The 20,419-nt window shown below is 47.4% G+C and overlaps 1 protein-coding gene across 1 annotated transcript in view; it reads right to left on the minus strand.

Annotated features, from left to right (window-relative positions):
- Positions 1 to 4,013: 4,013 nt before the first annotated feature.
- Positions 4,014 to 20,419, minus strand: part of FAM178B (family with sequence similarity 178 member B) — a 2,784,983-nt gene continuing 2,768,577 nt past the window's right edge. The window contains exon 20 of the mRNA XM_086943356.1: positions 4,014 to 4,567. Within this exon, the coding sequence (XP_086799482.1) occupies positions 4,268 to 4,567 (300 nt within the window). The 3' untranslated portion in view covers positions 4,014 to 4,267. The remainder of the gene's footprint in view (positions 4,568 to 20,419) is intronic.

Here is a 20,419-nt window from a genome sequence, read left to right on the forward strand (position 1 = left end):
ACTACAGCGATTTACAATTTTAGCAACTATTCTTGACTAGGGATGCACAGATTTTATAACACCATCAGAAGGCAACCAAAGGCCTGTTGTTAATGTTGCAATCGTACTTACTAAGCTGCCATAACGACGACTTCAAATTTAAAAGTGTTCTTTTTAGAACACAAGGAGGCAGCCGCTTCAAGATGTGCACTGTCTAAATATGTAACTGGTCATGAGGGTACAGTATTTCTTTTACTGTAACTTTTAATGTGGTAGGCCAAAGGACTAACGCGTCCATCTGGAATAGGACGTTATTTTCAATGGACTGTGAAAGTACAGGATACGTTTATTACTTTGGCTCTAATTCCTAGTGTGGAGAATTCTGATCCCCAGGAAAGAAGAGGTAGCCTCTATGGTAAGATGCCTACGGAATGCTTACAGGGTAGCCCATCTAGCTGCTTAGCATATGGCCTTAAACTCCACCTTAGCCCTAGTAGAGGGTTACGACACTCGATTAATAACTCAATGTATAGCTTAATAATGTGTGATGCATGATGCTGTCCATTTAAAAATTGTTGTTTTAGCAGCTCTTTCCCAACATTATCATCCCAAAGATCACAAAGAGTTGGTCTGACCATTGCAAGTTTTTGTTGTTTCCCAAAAAATGTGCAAGGCACTCCTCAGCTGAAATTGCATAGGAATATGTGAAGAAAGTCAGAAATTCAGATGGAACTTCAGCATCACTATTGGGATAAAGAAAAGGTGTGTCAAGAGAACAAACCTGCACCCTTTGAATACTGTGAAGGGTTCTCAGGCAGAAAGGGCTTGTAACTTGCGTATGCGAATGGCTAATGTTATGGCTCCCTAGCTAGACCTTTTCCACAAAAAATGTTTTAGCTCACAGGATGCTTTTGGCTCAAAAAATTGTGGATCAATATGTTGAGATATGGATTAAGGACCCTTGGGGCAACAGATTGCTACATAGAAGATAGTAACTGTATTAGACCCACAAGGCATCCCTTAGAGCTCAGTGGCCGTTTAGAAGGATTCTCCAGACCTTCCCTGGGAGGGTCTCAAGGCTGCTCGGTACGTCTTAGGTATGTCTTACACTGCAGCAGGTGTGCATCTGTACCAGAGTATAAGCCCGGCGTTGCAAAAAAGACATGGCACTGTAAATTGAACACGTAAGTGGGTTGATGTTCTTCATTATGCCAAGTGCCGGAACCGAAACATCTATTATCCTGAGTTCAACTGCAGGATTTCCTGAGAGCCACTAGAACTACCAGGTTTCTGGTAATAGAGTAAGAAGTTGAAGGTGTAGCTTTTGAAGAAATATGTGCTCAAGTTGGGCGGTATTAGGAAGAGGTCACGCACTCTCTCACCCTAATGGACAGGCGGCTCTATTTTGAAGGAGGCATACATGGTTTAATTGCAAGTGGTTGGCAAAACCAAATATCCAGCCTAGCAATGGCAGATGGAACCACCAGGATGGCTGAGCATCCCTGGTTCTTCCTAATCTTCTGGATAACCATTGGAATCTACAGAATCATTACGTCCTCCAGGGAACAGGGTCCCCTGGCCATGTAAGAAGCAAACTGCTCACACCAGATATTGTGATGGGTTCCAAAGGTGTATGTCGGAGATCGACCCCAAGCCACAAAGGTGAGCTTGAGACTTTCAGTATAATTTCCCACTTGTGTAACCTTATGTTGCCTACTTAGTGTGTTTGCTGATTCTTTTAAAGTGGGACACCCCCAGGAACATGCTGTGAAGAAGTGCCCACTCACACGGAGGTACAAGTTGGAAGAGCCATAGGTAATGGTGCTCACAAGTGAAAGAGGTCTGTGTTGTTGTCAGTGTGGACCATCACAGTTCCAGATCTCAGCACTGAAAGAAAAGTCTTCAATATTAGGAAGGTTGTTGTCTAACACGTTTATGTGTGGGGACACATCTGATTTGTTCTACAAGGCACTGCTGGTGAGTTTCCTTCAATGTCTCCTCAGCTTGTACACAGAGGAGTAGTGGTGAGCATGAGCTGTGGACCGGGCAGCCAGAAGGGCATCCTATCAAAAAGAGTGGGAGAATGATTCCATGGTCAAAACCAAGGATATGTGGGTTGTATGCGCTTAAATTCTTCTTCCCGCTGGTGGTTGCAGTGCTATGCCAAAAGAAGTTGTGCAGAACGTATGTTAATCTTGGATTTAAGTCCTACTCGTATGCAAGACACTTGAGTCTGGAAGCACTAGGCTTTCATGATGTTAATAGTCAAGAAATGGACCAGCGCCTGGTTGATGCGCATAAAACATCCCTTACAGAAGCAAGGGATTTACCAAGCGGGGACCATGGCACACCCCCATGACCTGAATTCTTCTGCAGGGGACTAGAATAGATTTTGAATAGTTTAATGGGGCTTCAAGTCTATATAAGGTCTCCAGTGTTAGGCACAATGCAGACTATGCACCCTCCCTTGAGGCCACTAGGATGAAAGGGCCACATGGATCCGGTTAACAGTGAACCTTCAGCTGAATCAGGAAGGCAGAGCGTAGATCTTTGCAAAATCCAAAGGGCAGCATCGAGACCAAAAGGCTGAGGCGAGTGCTGCGAGGAGTACATTCCTTGGTAATCCACAGACTCTCCCACCTCCTTTACTTAAGGATATGTGATGATGCTGATTTCTGTTCCCAGGATGAGATAGGGGAATTTGAGGAGCTGTTAAATGTGTTTATATTTTACTGTTGCAAAAGGCATTTGGGTCAGAAAATCGCAAGGTTGAGAAATGCTACATTAACTTTGTATCATTTTAAGATACATTGCTTAGGACGCCAAGCATCTTCTCAGGGGTCATTGAGATAAGGTATTCCTGGTCCTGGGTCTGGTCAAGCTTGCCAGAGACCGATAGGCCCAGGTTTTGACATGACCTGTAGGTCAGTAGCAAGAAAGTAGTCAGTTGGCCTGTCAGGGTGCCGACAGTTATAGGAAATGTAAGAATGCCTAGAAAATGGCGAATTACATAAAGCCAAAAGAGGTGGGCCATATTTTTCTGGGGGCAGGAGAGGTGTAGAGGTATAGGTATTCACATGTATTAGTTTTGTGTGTAGCCTGCAGGGCTCAAGTCGGGGTACCACGCGGGTAGACTGCGTCCCCCACTTATTGTACCGGGAGCTCGATAACTGGAGCGAATGGAGCCACACATTCACTCTTTGGCCTCTCTGGGACGAGATCGGAGCTCATTCAGAACGCTGCTCCCGCGGTGGCTTCTCTGATGCAATCGCATCTAAGGGGTGAGCGAGGGGAGGTAATGAGTCTGATGGTGCAAGCCACCTTTCGGTACGTCACTTCCTGTCTTGACGTCAGCGTCCCCCCACTTCTTTTTTTAGGACTTGTGCCCTGGTAGCCTGTAATGTAATTGGGCTAAGAAAGTGTTACTTGTGAGCCTTATCTTAACTCTTTGCTAAAGCAACCTTTTGTGGACATGGAAGTGGGTCTGTATGATGTCTTTAGATAGCACTGTGAGCTACACAGGTATGCCTTACACCAATACTTGGCCAGAAATAAAGAAGGGCTTTGGAGTCTGTCAGAACAAGGGGTGGGGCAACCATAGACTCTCTTCAACCTTAGCCAGGATCAACACCTGCACACCCCTGTGGCACCCCACCTCGTGGACTTCCACAGATCCACAGACACAGGTCATATTTAGCCCATTGTGTGGATAGGAAACTCTGCTAACAATTGCCAGGCAGCAAAGAAGTTTTACTCCTTCCAGTGGCCCACTCTGACCACCGCTTCACCTGGGCACCACTTCCCCAAGAAAGAAGAAGAAACCAGACAATCAAAAAGATACCCTTTCTTCACAGGCTGTACGCAAATGTGTAGAACTTTTCACCCTGGAATTAGTTAGCGCCAACTCCAACCAGGTGTTATTCTCTTTCAATCACATAACACAACACTTCCAATGCAAGGCAGAACATATTTAATAAAATAACATTTTCAAAGATGTAAACACACACCGAGGCATAGTGCGATCCATACCCTCCATGCCAGTCCTGTTTTGAGCAGGGTACCATATAGCATTAACAATCCCATCCGAAGAGAAATCACCTAAAATTGCTATAAAACGATACTTTTCCAACAAGTAAAAGTCTGGATACATTCAAATGATACACGAAGATGGCATTGTGTCACTTGTTTATGAAATTAATATTAATATATTTTCTCACAAAAATAGCGGCTCTCTGAAGCTTCGCATGTGCCTTGGGGGCACGTGCGCAAGGCGGGAAGGCTGTGCTGTTCACTCGCTCACCTCCCGGCCCCGATTAACTGCGACAGTCTGTGCCTCGGGGCTGGAGTCATCGCCGTCATGCCCCCCGGGGGCACTTTCCTGGACTGGAGCCAGAGCCTCGCCTTCAAGGACCCTTCCTCCAGGCACAGCCCCGTCAGCCCGTCTCCGGCACGACGCCACCGCCTCGGCGGTGATGACCATTCTCCTGCGCAGCGCCACCGCCTCGTTGTCGCTCATCATAACCAAGGTACCAGCAACTGGGATCTGCGAGGCGGGCCACAGGGTCGCGCAGCAATACGGGTACAGCTCCTTCGGGACAGAAAAGGGAATTAGTGAGAAGACATTGGCAAGATGGCAGGGGCGGACTCACACTGGCGGCCATGATTAACTACAGTAATACTGAAACTGAAAGACATACGCTGGCGCAGCGATTCCATGTCCACCCTCTAATTGGCAATACAATACGGAGACAGTCTATATACCCATTAAAGGCCTAACGGCAGGATTAGAAAGCACCGTTATTACAAAAAAACAAGCATTTGCAATGCAATGGGTCTCACATTTACGAGCTTTTGAGCTATTGGCATTGTAAATGACAATGCCTTTTATTTATGTGTTAAGGCATTGGCATTTACAATGCCAATAGCTTAAACTCTCGCAAAAGCGAGACCTATCGCATTGCAAATATAAATATTTTAAAAAAGGTAAAGGAGAGAGTTTGTCTGGGTTACAGTAGCAGGCATAACAAAGCTATTTGAGAAAATAGTACTTTGAGGCTATTATTAAAGCCTACACAGTAACAACACAGTAACAGGGGGTGTCTCATGAGAGGTTACTAAATAAGCCAATGAGGGACTACTAATCCCATTGATCAATTAAAAACCACAGTTTATAGTGGATAATGAACCAAGCCAATGAAAAACTAATGGGTGGAGAGGGGGCGCAGCTTCAAGTTCATACCTGAATACAGCATGCCTCGCAGAGTAGTGCATGAGCTGCCCTGGCTCAACCTAATGACGCTGTTTGCTAACCACCACTGCAGGCCTTTTTAGAGTTTCCTCAGAAATCTGGACCAGGTAGGAAAGACTCCCCTGATGCTGTGCCCAGTGGGACTTCAGGTCCCACTGCAGAGCTGTCAATGGCTAGTCGTCAAGGTAGTGGAAAACTGGAATCCCTGACCTCTGCAGATGTGCTGCCACACTGTCATCACTTTTGTAAACACCACCTGAGGGACACTGGTAAGGCCAAAGGGGAGCACAGCAAATACTCATGGTTTACTGTGAACTGTAGGTAATGTCTGTGGACCGGCAGGCCAGGTATGTGGATATAAGCATCCTGCAAGTCCACCGCTACCTTCCAATATCCTGGATCCAGTGCAGACAAGACCTGAACAAACATGAGCATCTTGAATTTCTCTTTATTCAGGAAGTAGTTCAGTGCCAGCAGATCTGGAATAGAGTGGAGGCTCCATCCTTCTTCAGCACCAAAAAGTAGCAGGAATAACACTCTTTCTGATGTCAGCACCTCTCAATGACCCCATTGGCCAAAGAGTCTGTAATTCCTGATGCAACAGAGAGAGATGATTTTCCATCAGCGGATCTGAGAATGATGGCATGGCTGGCTGGGTTTTTGTGAATGAAAGGGCATAACCCCACCAAACAGTTTGGAACACCCACTTGTCTGAAGTTATAGACTGCCAGAAGGGAAGATGGTTCTGGATCCTGCTGCCAACGTGTTCCTCGTGGTGCTCCAAGGGAATATTAAAGAGGTTTGGAGGCTGCAGCTGCCAGCGTGGTGGTGGACTGGGCAGAAGGCTTGTGGGAGCTGTGTCTGAGTCCGCAAAAGGAATGGGGAGTCTGTTGGCCGTGGTGGCTGAGTGGAAATGGACTGGTAGCACATACCGCATCCATGGAAGGAGCTGAAGGCAGAATGAGGCTGGTGTGGGACCATGGATAGTTCCAACGATTGGGCAGTGGCCCTGCTGTCTTTGAAGTGATCAAGTGCTGAATATGCATTGTCGCGGAACAGGTGAGTGCCGCTGAAGGTCATGCCAATAAGGGATGCTTGGACACCCCCTCTAGAAGCCAGTTGATCTCAGCCAGGAGCGACTATGGATCGCTATCAGCAAAGCTGCTGCTCTACGCAGCGAGTCTGTCGTGCACAGTCTGCTCGGTGTTGTGAACTTTGCTGCATCGCTTTGATAGGATCTCAATTTGAATTTGGTAGTATTCAAATATAATTTGTTCTTCCACATCTCTTAGCACTGTAGGCTGCAAGAAACCCCAATGATAACACATTGAAGCATCATGAGCGATAACAAGACAGCTAAGGCATCTGCTGTGGATGTCGGTTACTGGCATTTGACACTGTTAACAGTGGACATCACCACAGACACTGTCAGAAAATGTAGTTTGTACACTTTTTATGCCATAGTAACAAAAACATGAAAACTCAACAACTCTAGTCTTAACCACAGATAAGAATGGAAGTGTCCTTGGCGCTGTATGATATATTTATATTGGTGGTAATGTTGTCAGCAGGGGAGCCTCACTGATACACGGTGAAGTGCTGGTGATGAAAAGGGCTACTGCTGAAAAACAAATCTGAATTCTGTCTTGGCGCCTTGGGGATACTCAGGCAAGGAAGTGTGGAAGGTATCCATTCGGAAGGAAAGTTACTTACCTGTAACACTTTTCCTTCAGTGCTGGGTTTATCAAAGATTAAGTGCACCATGAACTTCCCTGATAGCACTTGGATGAAAACCACTGGACACTACGTCTACCAGCAAGCAATGAAGGGCAGGGCCAGAAGCTTCACCTTATGCGGTATTGGTTGCGAAGCATCGCAGAAGGCCACGTTCTGTTCCTAGAGCATTTCGGGACTCGGGCACAAGGAGCACAGTGTGACCTGTGCTCAGAGCCCATTGTTCATGGGCACAGGTTGCGCACGCCTGTGGCAGCATGGGGATCAGGCATTAGGCATGGCCTGAACTCATTTCCTGAACTCAGATCCCAGGGAAATTTTGAATAGGTCTCAAAATATATATTAACAAAACCACAAAAGACACACACATACACATGCTTTCACTTATAGCTTTGTAACTTCATATTATGTTAGCAGAATTCGTATAATGGCTTCTATAATTAGCATGACGAAGTAGCACGTTGATCATCTGGGCGCTGATTTCTAAATTTCTGGGAATTCCATTAGTCTGCTGCATATTTCGTTTGGTAGCATATGATTAGAAGACTTGTTAAAGGTTTAGTTTAGGAACGTTTGTTCTGATTAATGTAAGGTTAAAAATAGCGTAACCTTCACAGATATCTTTTTAATGACTTATGTGAACAGAAGGGCTTGTGAGGACTTTTCCTGCTTTTCATTTGAGCTCGATTTTTTTTTGGGGGGGGGGGGAATATTTTATTGATTTTTCATATACAACCTAACTATGTCCCTCATGAACCCTCTTCCCCCCTCACATGCCCCCATCAGTTGACACAGTCAGCAGCAGTCAACCCTACTCCTCTAGCTGAGTCCTTGTAGCGCAGTGGTTCCCTGCTGCTAGGGTAGCCATCCGCCACCATTGAAATGCAGTCAACTGCTGGGTCTCCCCCACTTCTGGCCCTTCAGCGCACTCCTCTCCACCAGATGGCTTATAAATAGGGCTCCCAGTTTTATGGTATTTATTTTTTTAACTTTTCCGTGTGTATTACTTTTTTAAACTTTATTTAAGGTTTCAGTTTGCAGTCAAATAAGCAATACATGGCATATTTCAAATATGCAATTTAGGTTACATGCAGTAGCAACGTATAACTTCATAGGTTGCAACACAGTGTCTGCCATTGGTACATTTACTATGAATATGGAAGAGCCTGTAGCATGTCAAATCGCCATATACTTAGGGCCAGATGTAGGTCGCCAATTACCGATTTCGGCCGTTACCGACCGGTAATTGGTTTTTGAGATGTAGGGGGCCCGAATTTTACCGAATCTGCAAATTTACTGATTCAGTAAATTTACAGATTCGGTAAAATACCGACTCGGTATATTTACCGAATCGGTAATTCGAGATGTAGCTGGCACTTCAAAGAGTGCCACAGGCCCTTTAGGAGTCGGTATTTACCACCCAATCCTATTGGGTGGTAAAATACCGAATTCCACCTATGCCATGTGACACACAGACATGCCCTTAGTGCATGCATGTGCGCCACATGGCACACAAGCCTGCAATTGGGGTGCTACAGTGTGTCAAAGTGACACTCCGTTCCCCCTGCCAGGATTCGGTATTTACCGATTCGGTAAATACCGATTCGGTATTTCCCATTGATTCCTATGGGCTTCAAGGCCCATAGGAATCAATGGTAAATACCGATTCGGTATTTACCGAATCGGTAAATACTGAATCTTACAGAATCGGTAATTGAAAAATAAAAATTACCTACATCTGCCTACTTCCAATTTACCTACTCTTAAATACCGATCGGTATGATTCGGTATTTAAGAGTAGGTAAATCGGAATTACCTACATCGGGCCCTAAGTGTCTTTACCTCTTTGGGTCCCCACTTGCCTCAAACCTATTAATGTCTGGCTAGCGACCCTCTGTAGTGCACTGTACTTGATTATTTTGCCCGCCCTGTTCGCTCTCATTGGCTGACTGTCGCAATAGTTCCTGCTACGGCCCCCAGAAATTCTTGGGTCTGCAACAAGTCGGGATTAAAGGATTGTAGTTATCAGATTATGTAGAGCAAAAAGCTAACTCCGAGTGCCACTCTGATATTTCAAGTAACAGCTCCCGCATCCAGCGTATAGCGACTCTATGCTTCGCTAATAATAAGCTAATTGCCGCCAATTTGCGGGCTGACTTTGGTGTATCCTTAGCATAACCCAGCAATGCTACTAGGGGCGTTTTCGGAATCTGGATCTTCAACATGTATGACATTGTGTGGATCACCTCCCTCCAGAATGTGCTGATGCCCGGACAATCCCACACCAGGTGAGTGAAATCAGCCCCATCGGCCCGCAACGCAGGCACCTAGCATCGTTTTTTAGACCATATTTGCACAATCGGGCTGGGGTATGATAGACTCTGGGGATGGGATTTTAATGCAGTCTAACAGTGGTGCATCATTGATTCCAGTGCTTACAAACTCCACCACCTGATTAATATAGACAAAACACCATAGATCCAGTGAGCAAGCTTTGCGCACACATTTGTTGATAGTGAATGTGCTTTCCCCAGACGCCTCCCACCACACTGTGGAATAGCGTTCATGCTGTAATGTTTCCAGGATGCGGAGCAGACTAGGTGGAATACCCAAACAGTGAAAGGAACCCCAAAGGACTTGTGAAAGAACATTATCATAAGCGGATTTGAAGTCTGCACAACTACATACAGTGCCTCTTCTTTTTGACCAAAGCATATTTTCCAAGGAGCAAATGAAACATGAATGCCTGGTCAGGCCCGCAGTACTCCTTTTTTTTCTAAACTCTGCTTGATCCAGGATTCCAGTCTAGATATTATAATGCATGTAAAATTAATTTGGGTACAGTCCGATAGGTTTCTTGCATGATAATTTGCACGGTCATTTCTACAACCTTTTTAGGTCTCGTCTCAGACAGAATATGTGCTGTGTGTTGCAAGACATTTTGCTTAGAGCCTACCAATTACTTACCATTGCTTGGTTTCTTTGTTGATCTATTTTGCTTGCTTCAAATTTGTCAGCTTCTGTAGGCTATTCCGTCCCCTGGAGCATAGACGCATTACTGTGTCCTTCCACTGCTTCCATTTTCAGGTGCTACTTTTTCTTTTCGTTTAAGCACACTACAAGAGTTTCCCAGATGTCTCCCTCGTGTGGTCTTATCCTCTGTGTTCCTCCCCCATTGCTCTCTCCCCCACCCTCTTTTGCCCGTGTTCTTGCCCTAGCTCCTCATACCCCTTCTGTTGTGCTTCCTGAGTACCTCTCACTCACCCTCCATTGTCCACATGATTGTCCTAGCCCCTGCCACTCATTCTCTATTGCTTGTGTGCTTCCACACCCCTCCTGCCTACTCTCCATTGTCAGTATACTTGCCCTAGTCCCTCCTGCCCATCCTTTGTTGTCTGTTCACTGACTTGCCTGATGGCCTCTCAGGCTCTCATCCATCTTCCGTTGTCTGTGTACTTCATCTAGCGCCACCTACCCACTTTCCGTTGTCTGTGTGCTTCCCATCCCCTTATGCCTGTCCTTTCCCCACATAGGCCCTTCTCCGTCAGCCTCCCTCCATGTTACCTAATCCCCTAAACTACTCCTGCGTTTGTTTGGGGAGTGGCTTGAGGGCGGAGGGAACATGGGTGGAGGGACGGACGCAGGGAGAGAAGGATGCAGTGGAGGAGTGGGGGAGAGGGCAGGAGAAGGTAATTGTGAGAGCACATGCACTGTTTTGTTTGAAAAAAAGCATTTGCTCTGGCCGCGTCCTAGCATTTTTTGTAATACTTTTCCATGCTACGCAGCAACGCTGCTGTACAGCATGTCTACGAATTATTGTCAAAGCCAATAACTCTCCTGGATGAGGCCTATAAGCTTTGCTAATGATTGTATGATTTAGGGCCACTATTTCATCTCCAGTCCAGGATTTGGGTTTATGGGCTCCTTTCAAAATTGTTCTGCGCACAAGCAACATATATTTGCCCCATAGCACAGGATTAGATTTATATAAACATTTGCATGCCATGACTGATGGAATATTTCAGGTCATAAGAAGTGCATGTTGGAGCAGAAGTTGTAATGACTTCACTAAACTATGACTGGACTATTTTTCTGGTTTTTGTTAACTTAACTTGTGTGTCATTCCAACACCCAACTATACCATCACGTTAACCGTTGTTTTTTTCTGTGAATGCATGTATATATGTTTGAATTTCCCTATCAAAAAGTTCCAATTTTATAATTAGGGTGCTGTTAAGCAACTGAGAAGATGGGTAGGCTGAGTAAACAGATTTGGAAAAGGGATGCCGTATTTAACTATTTTTAGACCCTTAAAAAATCTATTAGTCTTCAAATTACTAAAAAAACATACATCCCCTAACATTTTTAACCCAATGGTTTCATGTCTTCATTAACATTTCAATGCTCATTTACCGTACTTTAGCCTGCTCTTCAGGAAGGGCTTACAATTCAACAGATCCTATTCCAACAAAATGGCGTTCTAAGTGCCTAAGTTTTGTATTGAATACAAAATATTTGTGTTCCAGCTGTTCAAGTTGAAATCTGTGGTGAATATTGTAGATTACTAGGGGGCGGAGCTTCAAGTGACAAACTGTGCTGGTGTTCGGTATATGTTTCACTCTGCGTGTCAGAATATTTTACTGAAGTGAATGAGGAAGATTTTTGAAAATGTGTTCTCATTTTAGCTTTCTGGACGACCATTTGTGTGACGCAATGAACCATTTCATTGTTTTAATTTCTAAAGGAAATGCTTTAAGTTTTACAACTTTGATTGCACCAAGGTGGCATTCAGGTGCTCCACTCTTTTGTCATAAGTGCAGAATGTTAGCGTTCACCAGATTACTGTGGGACCTGGCGCATGATTTTTTAAATTGTTTTTGGGCCTGAGACCCCCCACAAGAGCCAGGGGGTCACGGTGCCCCCTACCATGACCCCTTGTACTTTATTTTTTTTCTAAAAGTGGGGACACAAGGACAAGGTAAATGGTGGCTGTAACATTTCATTCAGGGAAAGCATGCCAGTGCCCTGTCTGTACAGATGCAAACATCGCATTCCACACATTCTCATGCATCACCGCACTAATTGGTTGGGTCATCACAGTCTTCTGGAAGGAAGAATAAGGACCCATGCTGGAAGTTTGATTTGTCCCCAACCAGACCCTGCAGTCTGACTGACTGTGCCTGCTGCACAATCTGGAACTACAGCGCTGTGGATCAAACCTGCTTCAAAAGGACTGAAGAGTAGACTCCCTGCAAGCTGCAGGTTAACAGAGCTCACCTGGAGCGTCGCCACCGAGAATCCCTAGCCTGGAGTACTACCAGTGGATTTGTAAGGGTTTTGTCCAAGTGGATTGTGGGAATTGAAGTCCCAAACTTTCAAGGACCATCTTGGAGTTTCCAGACCCTTGGAGTAAGTTTTGGACACTTTGGGACCCTCAAAGAAACATCAGGAAGAAGTTCTAGAAGTTTGAAGCAACTTTAGAAAAAAGCTCCATAGGTGGACAGACTCAACCTCGCCAGCCAAGCTGGCGACCCTCAACCGTGATCTGGCTTGCCGTCCAGGTTCGTCCCGCCGAAAAGCTCCAGAGGTCGGACTTCCAGAGTCTGACCGGGAATTGGCTGTAACCCAAGCTGGCAAACCCTCACCGAATCTGGCCTGGTGAAGAGTATTGAGGGACTTCGCAAGAAAAAGCTCTGTAAAAATTTCTACAGCCGAACATTGAAGAGGTGACCCGGCCCAACTGCGAGAGTCAAGCGACCCACCTTCAACCGCAAGCCAGCCTCGATCCCTGGTTTGTCCCGCTGGAAAGCTGCAGAGGTCTGATCTCCATAAGTTTGATCGGGTGCTCGTCACAACAAGGCAAGCCAGCGAACCCTCACTGAATCTGGACTGGCTGAGAGCTTTGAGGGACCGTAGGAAGAAAAGCTCCAGACAAGTTTCGAAGTCTGAAGGTAAAAACTTTGATCGAGACCTATCACAAGGGGTAGCCGTGTACGGCTCCATCGCGGTTGGCTTGAAACATTGACAATCATATTGAAAGGCTGCAGAGACTGTTTATAAAAGCTGTTTTGTATTTTTTAATATCTTAGCTTGGTAAGAAGTGACGATGTATCACTTGAGGTTTGGGCTTTAGTACGGACTAAATGCTGCACTATATAGAATAATAAGACTTGGGCTGTCAAGGGGTTAATTAGCACGCAAAACTGCAAAAATGTTGCAAACTACTTTGAACACTATATTGGTATTTTACTACTGAATTACCCTGACTATGTAATAATTATGAGAAAGCACGGAATTTTAAAACTGTTTAAATTACAGCTTCCATTCGGAACCCAAAGTATTTTGTCTATGTCAGGGCTTCTTGTGGGTCTATATGTCTTCGCAAAATGGCGCTCGTTAGGTGATCAAGGCTGTTGTACAGCCAAAAAGAGTCCAGTCCGGAGCGACCTGAAGCAATAAACAGGTGTTGGCGTTCTTTTGTCTCAGAATTCCTATATGAACAAGTTACTTACCTTCGGTAATGCATTATTTGGTAGAGACTCTATCTAGCTGCACATTCCTTACCTTTGAATTTCCCAGGCGTCAGGCTGGATCCGGAAACTTTTGCTGAGCAATACCCCTTGTGCGCAATGTCGGGTGGCTCCAATCTGCTCCGCGTCTGCTCCGCGTGACGTCGTCGGCAGCGTTGGTTATGATGTTGTGATGCCTACATAGGCGCCGCCACCTAGGCGCATGGACGTCAGTTCTTTCCTTTTCGTGCCAGTTAAGCACCGACCTGGGAAGAGCTACACCTCTGCCGCTTTTTGGCAGACTTTTTCTTTTTCTCGTCTTTTGTCGATATTTTTGGATTTGACGTCGTGTGCGAGGGATGTCTTTGAGAAAGACAGGTTTCAAACCATGCAGGACTTGTTCCCGCATGATGTCGGTCACCGATCCTCACCGCGTATGTCTGTGGTGTCTTGAACACAACCACAATTCGAAGTAGTGTTCAGACTGTCGGGCGATGGCCCGACGACCTTGAGGAAGCGAGCGATGAAGTTGCTTGTGGCCTGGCAGTCGACACCCTCAAGCGAGACTCCGAGGAGGTCACGGTCCCGTTTGAAGAAGAGGAGGTCGTGCAACTGCTAATGGAGCTCTAAGTCCTCTTCTTCCCATTCGAGGTCACTGAGACCTCAACACCCATAATGCTTATTATGAGTGTTTTACTCTCAGTGATACCAGCATAGAGATGCAAAATAATTAAAACAATGTAGAAAGACTGATGAACGCGAAATGAAATATTTTTGCCAACACCAATGGCAGTCTTTAATTGAAATGTGACATTGTTTTATCATGAGGAGACTTGTAATGAGTTCTTTGTACTAACTGGCCCACTAGCACTTTAATATCAACAGGAAATTCTGGGACAACGCAGTCCTACCTCATTGTTGATGAAATTCTGTTTAGAAAGAGCAAAACATGTGTACTTTGTCAGTGGTTGCATATGACTAAGACTCGTTGAGTTGATACGCATTTTGCCAGAAACATGGCAAAATAAAGAAAAAATATCTCTACATGTCTGGATGGGCCTGTTTTACACGTGCGGAAAAGCATGTGTTGCTCTTTTGGAATATAAAGGTGTGACGTGCCTGATGTGCCCGACCCTTAGGTTGGTTATATATATATATATATATATATATATATATATATATATATATATATATATATATATATATATATATATATATATATATATATATATATATATATATATATAGATCGGTAGATATATATATAGATATATATATATCCACAGAAAACCAGAAGTCTTGACTGCCAAAGTGCAATTCATATATGATAAAATGAACTGTTTGATAACTATTTAAAAGGGAGAAATGAAATTTATCACACCAGCCTTCTGCTTAAACCTCAGCGCTACATTACTTACAATGAGTATTTGGACTTCTTCCTGATAAAAGCACCCTCTTTCAGAGATTCCATTAACAAACACATCTCTCCACTTGATACTCTTACTCAATCGAAAACAAACTACGAGGAACCATTCTCTCTAAGAGAGAAGCATCTTTGACACACTATCAAATCGCCCAGCCTTCTTTCTTCTGTGACGATGTGATACCATTGCACATTATCAAAAAAGAATGAAGAGAACTTTTCAAAATTATGATGTCAGCTTATTAACTGATTGTTAACTTCAGCTTATCTTTCCTGGCATCCTAAAAAGGGCTATCTCACTTCTCTACAAGGCAAAAAATGCAAACAGACCCAAACGACTAATATACCTACAGGCCTGTTATTAACCTGTCCTGGATTAGCACGCTTTTTAGGTCTCAGCCTGCGATGGCTGCATTTGCGCAGTCTCGCTGGCGAGATTTAATGAGATAGAGAGAACATCACTAGCGAGATTAAGCCCCGCCCCTCTTCTCCATTGGCTGGCCTCCTAAACGGCGGCCAGCCCTTGGAGAAGAGGTCCTAGTGACGTTCTTCTTTCTCTTTAAGCCCTGTCCTTTTCAGATTGGGTTCCTTGACTTACTGCTGAAGTAAAAGGTTTCTTATCTTCTTTATGGGTCCAGATTAAAGGCAGCGCCTTCCTGCTCTCCGCTGTCCTCTTCCCTCCCCCCTCCCATCTTCTCGCCTGCCCGCCCCCTCTTACCTCGCCACAGTGATTATGAGCCGGAGGCTGAAAGATCTTGTGGTAGAACAGGCGTCTTATCGGGAGGAAGTTTGCACGTCTCTTTCCTGGTCTGAACGTGGCCACTGCGGCTTCCCTTGGATGTAAACACAGCAGATATTCCTGAGTCTGTTGGCTCCGCACTCTCCCAGCTCCCGCTCCAAAGAGGGCCTGTTCCAGACCCCAGGCTATGGAAGGGGCTGGGCACCAATGCCGTTTGACGGCCGAGGAGTTAATACCCAAACAATGTTCCTGCTAGCATCGAGTGCTAGCGGCAAAACGTGTAACGCGGTCTACCCTGTTCAAGATGTTGGCATGTATATATGTGAGCAAGAGAGTCACACGCGAATTAAGATCACCCATACCGTTCTTTTTTAATCCCTTTATAATTTAGTTTTGTATTCTATTTAGTGATTTACATTTTACGTGCACTGATCGAATTAGCCCTAAACTACTCAGGAAGCGGCTGTGCGTGTACTGACAGACTAGGGTGCCAGGGTCACCTGCCTCTTCTCGCCACCGCCTCAGGCCCGGGCCTTTCCACTGCTCCGGGGCTATTCCTGCCAGGGAGTTTTTTGTTTGTTTTTTGCATCTCATTAGACGTGCTGTTGCCCTTGGTTCACATTTCTGCTTGTTTTTGGCATTCCACTAAGAGCACACAGCGTGCGGCACCGGTCCCGGCTGTACACGTGCAAACATGTGCCACTCTCCGAGCCGCACTCCCACGGCGCCCAGATAGACGTGTGCTTGCATCCCAGGCGGCCTGACATGCGAGGGGCTTCCTTTGCATGTATGGGGCGGGATGCACACATGGATGCGTGTTTGCCTTGCGGCCACATCCATCTAGATTCTAGAGTCAGCACACTGCGAGTATTCCCTGACCCAGTTAAATAGGGCAATGTACGAAAACAAAGCTATTTATCTGGTTCATAATGAAAGTCCTCGCAGCTGTGGAGACGAGTTTGAGTCTCGGCAGGGACGCGCAACATCTCGTGATTCTGGGCAAATCGGTAATCTGCCCGTGCCTAACACACAAAAAATAATGTGACCCTCTGTAACGCAACTGGTGCTCGTGTAAAGCGCCCTGACTGATACCTTCGGGTCTAGTTCGCGCTATTTAAACCCCCCCTAAAAAATGAAAACCGTCCTGTTTCAAAACAACTTCACAATGAAAGAGGGATTTGTACTGCTGGGTCCAGTGAAATACTAGCGTTTTGGGGACAGATCTCCACCCACTTACTGCCTTCTCACTATCGTGTCTCTCTTTACATCCCTCCCCTTTCCCTGAGCGCTCTTAGGCGCCCTCTGAGTAGCGCAGAGCGTTACACAAATAAACAACAAAACTCAATATCGTCCACAGCTCGACCCTGTGTTTGTCCCAAAGGAGATGGCCCTCGTAAAAAAAGCATATTCAGCTGTCGCTTGGTCATGTTTTGTTTTATTGCAGGCCATTCCTGAGGGATGTTTGAAAGATTTACTGCGCTAAGAAAAAAGGATGCTCTGTGTGTGTGTGGCTCTGTGTGTGTGTGTGGCTCTGTGTGTGTGTGTGGCTCTGTGTGTGTGTGTGGCTCTGTGTGTGTGTGTGGCTCTTGTGTGTGTGTGTGGCTCTTGTGTGTGTGGCTCTGTGTGTGTGTCTGGCTCTGTATGTGTGTGTGTGTGGCTCTGTGTGTGTGGCTGTGTGTTTGTGTGTGTGGCTCTGTGTGTGTGTGTGGCTCTCTGTGTGTGTGTGGGTGCAAATGCAATAGGTCTCGCATTTGCGACAGATTAAGCTATTGGCATTGTAAATGACAATGCCATTTATTTATCTGTTTTCAAAACCAACACATAAATTAAAATTTTGTCATTTACAATGCCAATAACTCTAACTTTTGCAAAGGCGAGACCCTTGCATTGTAAATGCTTGTTGAGGAATGTGTTGCTCTCCAACTGAAAATAGCATTTAAAGGAAAACTACTGTGCCCAAATGAAGCTAGCTTTGGACAGGAATGTAAAACCAAAATATGTTTGACAGAACTGACCACCACAGGCTCAGTAGCGGCTGGTGAAATCTTTTTTTTATGAGGACCCTATGGGTAGAGAGCGTAGCTGCCATGCTCCACACATCTAAGGCATAAAGCATGTAATATAATATAGAGTAAATGTGATCTTCATGTGATGGAGCGAAGGCTGAGGATACAGTGTAAGAAGCTCTTTTTAGGTCTCGCTGAGCAATGCGTAAGCATTGCGGCGAGATTTAGTAGTGGTCCGAAAACTCTACCAAAACTGCGGATTAGACACAGTTCATGAGAGACAGGTGCATGCACAACACCAGCCACGTTACACACCACCACTTGTCTGTGCCTCGGCATCAGACTTCAAAGACTGCCGCTCCCCCCCAACCAGACTTCAAAGGCTGCCGCTTCCTCGCCCCCCGCATCAGACCTCAAAGGAATGCGCTCCCGCTCCCCCGCCCCCCTGCCACAGAAATGCCGAGAGCTTGTTTCGGGACGAAAATGAAAGCCTACCGTGCTTATTTACAGTAGCCTTGCTCCTCAAATGCTGTTGCTGTGTTGCCATCTCTCTAGGGACACTCAGCTTGAAAACACTCGACTTGCTAGCTGCAATGCTACATCTGCAATGCTTTGCCTCTAGACACGTTCACACACCCGCACTCACCCTCACTCACCCTCACATCCCCACACACCCTCACCCTCATACCCCCTCACCCCTTACCCTCACACACCTCCTCACCCTCACACCCCCTCACACACCGTCACTCACCCTCACTCACACTCACTCACCCTCACACCCTCACCCCCCTCATCCTCACAAACCTCTCACACTCACTCACCCTCACTCCCTCACACCCCCTCACCCTCACACCCTCACCCTCACACCCCCACACCCTCAAACACCCTCACACCCTCTCACCCTCACACACCATCACTCACCCTTACCCACCCTCACACTCCCTCACTCACCCTCACCCTTACACCCTCACCCCCTCACACACCCGCACACACCCTCCCCCTCACTCACACTCTCACCCTCACTCACCCGCACACCCTCACCCCCTCACACACCCTCACTCACCCTCACACCCTCACCCCCCTCACACTCCCACACACTCTCACCCTCACACCCCCTCACCCTCACACCCCCTCACCCCCTCACACCCCCTCACCCACCCTCACTCACCCTCACAGACCCGCACTCACCCTCACACCCTCACCCACCCTCAAACACCCTCACTCATCCTCACACCCTCGCCCCCTCACCCTCACAACCCTCTCACCCTCACTCACCCTCACCCCCTCACACCCCCAAACCCCCTCACCCTCACACACCCTCACCCCCTCCCCCTCACACACCTCCTCCACCTCACCCCCTCACAGCCCTTAACCCTCACACCCCCTCACCCTCACACCCTCCCCCTCACACACCCTCACCCTCTCACACCCTCACACACCCTCACAGACCTGCACTCACCCTCACACCCTCACCCACCCTCAAACACCCTCACTCATCCTCACACCCTCACCCCCTCACTTCCCTCACCCTCACAACCCTCTCACCCTCACTCACCCTCACCCCCTCACACCCCCAAACCCCCTCACCCTCACACACCCTCACCCCCTCCCCCTCACACACCTCCTCCACCTCACCCCCTCACATCCCTTAACCCTCACACACCCTCACCCCCAAACCCTTGCACCCCTCACCCTCACACACCCCCTCACCCTCATACACCCCCTCACCCTCACTCTCCCTCACACCCACTCACCCTCACACGCCTGCTCACCCTCACACCCCCACACCCTCAAACACCCTCACACCCTCTCACCCTCACACACCGTCACTCACCCTTACCCACCCGCACACTCCCTCACTCACCCTCACTCTCACCCCCTCACCCCTCACACACCCTCAAACACCCCCCTCACTCACACTCTCACCCTCACTCACCCGCACACCCTCACCCCCTCACACACCCTCACTCACCCTCACACCCACACCCCCCTCACACTCCCACACACTCTCACCCTCACACCCCCTCACCCTCACACCCCCTCACCCTCACACCCCCTCACACCCTCACACCCCCTCACACCCTCACACACCCTCACCCACCCTCACACACCCTCACTCACCCTCACACACCCTCACACCTTCACACACCCTCACAGACCCTCACTCACCCTCACACCCTCACCCACCCTCAAACACCCTCACACATCCTCACACCCTCACCTCTCACCCCCTCACCCTCACAACCCTCTCAAACTCACTCACCCTCACCCCCCACACCTCCACACCCCCTCACCCTCAGCCTCACCCCCTCACACACCTCCTCACCCTCACCCCCTCACAGCCCTTAACCCTCATCCCCCTCACCCCCTCCCCCTCACACCCCCTCACCCTCACAACCCCACACCCTCACACACCCCCCACCCCCACACCCTTGCACCCCTCACCCTCACACACACCCTCACCCTCACCCTCATACACCCCTCACCCTCACTCCCCCTCACACCCACTAACCCTCACATGCCTGCTCACCCTCACACCCCCACGCACCCTCATACCCCCTCACCCTTACACCCCCTCCCCCTCACACACCCTCACCCTCACACCCCCTCACCCTCACACCGCCACACACCCTCCCCCTCACACCCCCTCACACACCCTCACACATCCTCACACACCCTCACTCATCCTCACCCCCCACACCCTCTCACCCTCGCACCCCCTCACTCGCCCTCACACCCCCTCACCCTCACACCTCCTCACCCTAACACCCCCTCACCCTC

Source organism: Lissotriton vulgaris, chromosome 11 (assembly GCF_964263255.1).
Source record: "Lissotriton vulgaris chromosome 11, aLisVul1.2, whole genome shotgun sequence".
NCBI classification, from domain to species: domain Eukaryota; kingdom Metazoa; phylum Chordata; class Amphibia; order Caudata; family Salamandridae; genus Lissotriton; species Lissotriton vulgaris.